The sequence below is a fragment of the Hipposideros armiger genome, unplaced genomic scaffold, assembly GCF_001890085.2.
Source record: "Hipposideros armiger isolate ML-2016 unplaced genomic scaffold, ASM189008v1 scaffold_107, whole genome shotgun sequence".
Lineage (NCBI taxonomy): Eukaryota > Metazoa > Chordata > Mammalia > Chiroptera > Hipposideridae > Hipposideros > Hipposideros armiger.
In genome coordinates this window covers 731,289-735,566 of record NW_017731457.1, presented here as the reverse complement: position 1 = coordinate 735,566, position 4,278 = coordinate 731,289, and the positions used below count along the sequence as shown (strand labels likewise).

Here is a 4,278-nt window from a genome sequence, read left to right as displayed (position 1 = left end):
CCAAAATATCAGTGAAATCGTATGGTTGTTGGACTTTTTCTGTCTGATTTATTTCGCTTAGCTAATAATCTCAAGATCCATCAATGTTGCCCCAAATGGCACTATTTCATCTTTTTTTTATGGCAGAGTTTTATTCCACTGCGTATATATACCACATCTTTTTTATCCAATTATCTATCAAAGGACATTTTGCTTGTTTCTATGTCTTGGCCGCAATAAATAAAGCTTCAGTGAACATCAGAGTACATATATCTTTCCGGATAAATGTTTTCAGATTTTTTGGGGTATATATCCAGGAGAGGGATTGCTAGGCCATATGGTAATTCTATTCTTAATTTTTTGAGGAACTTCCACGCTGCCTTCCATAATGGCTGCACCAATCTGCATTCCCACCAACAGTGTGTGGGGGTTCCTTTTTCTCCACAGCCTCTCCAACACTTATTATTTGTCTTGTTGATGATAGCTATTCTAACTGGTGTGAGGTAATATCTCATTGGGGTTTATTATTTTTTTTAAGGTTTTATTGGGGAATTGAGGGAGGGGAACAGCGTTGGGGAATCGGGAAAGGGGAACAGACAAGTTGCTGTCCTTTTTGTTCTTTAGTCTAGTTGTGGAGGACGTCACTTCACTGGCCCATGTTGGTATTGTCATTGCGCTCTTCCCTGGTGAAGCAGTTGCTCGCACGTCACTGGATGGCTGCTCACGGCGGCTCACGGCAACTCATGGCAGCTCACTCTGGCTGCCGGCCAGCCCCACTACAGCCTACACCTTTGCTGGCGACTCACGGCAGCCCAGCTCCAGGTTGAGCTGCCGTTCACCATCTTAGCTGTAGAGGGCGCATGTGGGATCCGAACCCAGGCCCTGCTGCTCAGAGCTGGTGGCCCAAGCCAACTCCTAACCAACATGCCACTCGGTGGGCCCTCATTGTGGTTTTTATTTGCATTTCTCTGAGGATTAGTGATGTTGAGCATCTTTTCATATGTCTGTTGGCCATCTGTATGTCCTCTTTGGAGAAATGTCTCTTCAGGTCCTCTGCCCATTTTTTAATTGGATTGTTTTTTTTTGTTGTTGTTGAGTTGTATGAGTTCCTTATATATTTTGGATTTTAGCCCCTTATCAGAGGCGTTGTTTGCAAATATATTCTCCCATTTGGTTGGTTGCCTCTTTATTTTGTTAATGGTTTCTTTTTTTGTGCAGAAGCTTTTTAGTTTGATATAGTCCCATTCATTTATTTTAGCTTTTACTTCCTTTGCCTTTGAGGTCAAATTCATAAAATCTTCTTTGAACCCAAGGTCCATAAGTTTAGTACTTATGATTTCTTCTATTCAGTTTATTGTTTCAGGTCTTATTGTTTAGGTCTTTTATCCATTTTGAGTTGATTTTGGTACACGGTGACAGATAGCAGTCCAGGTTCATTTTTTTTGCACGTGGCTTTCCAATTCTTCCAGCACCATTTATTGAAAAGGCTGTCTTTTCTCCATTGTACGTTTTTGGCTCCTTTGTCGAAAATTATCTGTCTATATTTCTGTGGGTTTATTTCTGGGTTTTCAATTCTAGTCCCTTTTTTGACTTTTAATAAATCTTTTCTTAGTCTTACAGAGTCTTATAAATTCTTTTACGTTCTGCGAATGACCAGGGGTTAATTCTACACCAAGATACCCAGAGCTGGTGACCTCCAGGTGGGGTAGGAAGGGCAGCAGTGACTGAAGGGGCCCTGTCAAATAAATCATTCTGGCCCAGATGCCAACCCTTGCCCCCAGTAGCTCAGGGGGACCCACGGCTCAGAGTGCCTTTGCCATGTCTCTCAATCTTGCAATCTGCCCATCTGAGCTACAAACTGGCCCGGCCCACCTGAGCCTGCAGCCAGACTGCCTGGGTCTGAGACACCTGTTGTGTAACCTTAGACCAGCTCTATAACCTCTGAGCCTCCCAGGCCTGCATCTGCCTGGCCCTAGTGCCCCAGGCTTTAGTGAGAGAGGCCCCAGCCTCTTTTCCAGCATGTTGTTCCCCTCTTCAACTGTGCCTCCCAAATCCCCTTCTGGGCAGAGATAGTGATCCCATTTCATGCAGGAGGAAACTGAGTCAGCTCTGAGGGTTCATTCTTTGCTCAGGATTTGAACTTAGGTCAGCAAGTCTGTCCCATCTGCCACTGGCACTCAGGCAGGCTGACACAACGTGGATGTGCACCTAACACTTGCACACACTTCCATGGAGGCATTCATTCATTCATTCATTGAATAATGCAGTTACTATCCAAATATTTATGGAGGGCCCATTGGGTGCCAAAACAGGCCAAGCCCTTGCTCTCAAGGGGCTCACACTCTGGTAAGGAGAGACATTAAAAAAAAAAATAAAATAGGTACTATGCCAGTTATGATACATGCTCTGAATAAAAACAGAAAAGGAGCATGGGGGAGGCATAAAGTTTTGCTGTTATGTGTAGTTATCATGGAAGGCTTCTCAGGGGAGGTGCCATTTGAGCCGAAACCTGGAGAAAGTGAGGGATCTGTGGGAGAAGATGACTCCACAGCGAAGCCCTGAGGTGGGGGCAGCTTGGTGTGTTCCAGGAACAGCGGAGAGGCCAGTGGTGGAGAGGGGGCCAGGAAGAGAGGGGTGACAAATGGGCACCCCCCCCCCCCCCCCCCCCCCACCTGTGGAGCCTTGCAGGCCACCGGGAGGACGAGGATAAGCACTTCCTCGCACACATGCGTGTGTGCGGCTGTCCACATTCACTCCATGGGTGTCTGGGGAGTCCCAGAAACTGAAAGAAGGAAGCCCTTTCTGGGCCCTCCTGCCCCCTCCTGCCCCCAGCCCTGCCGCAACAGCAGTGACTTCCTCTTTCTAGCCTATTTAAGCCCAGCCGGGAGCGCCCCGAGAAGTGAAGCCGCGCACAGCCCCACCATGGGGGACACCTTTATCCGTCACATCGCCCTCCTGGGCTTTGAGAAGCGCTTCGTCCCCAGCCAGCACTACGTGAGTAGCGGGAGCGGCCTGCCAGGCGCGGGTGCCACACAACGCCGTACCCGCGACGCCCCAGGGCCACCGCCCGAGACACGGTCTCCCTGGACGGCTGAGGGTGGAGGGGCGGGATCGTGGGCAAATGGTTCCCCGCCTCTGGGCCTCAATCTGCGGATCCGGGTGGGTGCGCAGCAGATGCGTCCCCTGGCGCCCTGGCCCCGCCAGCCACTTAGCGCCCCAGCCAGGAGCCCCTCTCCGCGCCCTGGACCCTTCCCCGCAGCCAGCCAGCCCTCACGTGCAGGGCGTGCTCCTCCGGCAGCCCTCCCTGACCATCCAGCTCTCAGGGAGAGGTCCTCCCGGAGGCAGGGCGGGCGGCAGGCTCTCTGTTCCCCCAGTTGCCCGTGAGGTCAGTTACGTGAGATCCGTATGCCCTCCAGTAGGGTGATATCACCTCGGGTGCCAAAAAAAGTCCCCCTCCTGCCCCTGGAGGGCTGGGAAGTGTCTGCCCAGACGTGCCCACCCCACCCCACCCCCTTCTCCTTTCTCTCTCTGAATATAAATTTTCTGAAACATTGGAGAGTAAGTTGTAGGCATTGTGTTTCTTAACCTCTAAAGACTTTTGGTGTGTATTTCTTAAAATCAAAGACATTCTCTTACATAATCAGGAAACTAACATTGATGAAACACTGGTACACAATCCACAGACTTTATTCAGAGTTCACCCCTTGTCCTCCTTGCCCTCTGCAGGAAGAAATTTTCAGGGCCAGGATCCAATCCGAATCACCTGTTGCATTTCAGTTGTCACCTCTCTTGAGCCTTCCTTCATCCGATCATCCTTAATGAGTCTTTGTCCTTCTGAAGTTTGACATTTTGAAGAGATGAGGCCTGTTATTTTGTAGAATGTCCCTCGATTTGGGTTTGTCTGATACTGCATTAGGTTCAGGTTATGCAGAGGTGGCAGGAATACCCCAGAAGTAATGCTGTGTTCTTCTCACTGATCCTATCAGGGGGCAGGTAATTGTCACTTGTTCCCATGTTGGTGATGTTAATCCTGATCACCATGTCCTGGACATGTCCTCCAAGTTTCTCTACTGTAAAGTTACTATTTTCCCCTTTCTAATGAACAACTAACATTTGGGGAGATTATTTGAAGCTCTGTGAATATCCTGTTCCTTACAGTACATTGCTGGCTCTTGCCTGAATCAAATTACTATAGTGATTGCCAAAGAGTGATTTTTAAACTCTATCATTCCTTCTGTGTTTATTAGTTAGCATTTTACCATAAGGATCTTTTCTTCTCCTTCCTTCCTTTCCTTCCTT

The 4,278-nt window shown here is 48.6% G+C and overlaps 1 protein-coding gene across 2 annotated transcripts in view; it reads left to right on the top strand.

Annotated features, from left to right (window-relative positions):
* The first annotated feature begins 2,849 nt into the window (after positions 1-2,849).
* NCF1 (neutrophil cytosolic factor 1) overlaps positions 2,850-4,278 on the top strand; it is a 20,863-nt gene continuing 19,434 nt past the window's right edge. The window contains exon 1 of one of the 2 annotated variants that reach the window (XM_019646816.1): positions 2,850-2,973. In XM_019646816.1, the coding sequence (XP_019502361.1) occupies positions 2,902-2,973 (72 nt within the window). In that variant the 5' untranslated portion in view covers positions 2,850-2,901. The remainder of the gene's footprint in view (positions 2,974-4,278) is intronic. The other variant, XM_019646817.1, reaches the window with a different exon arrangement.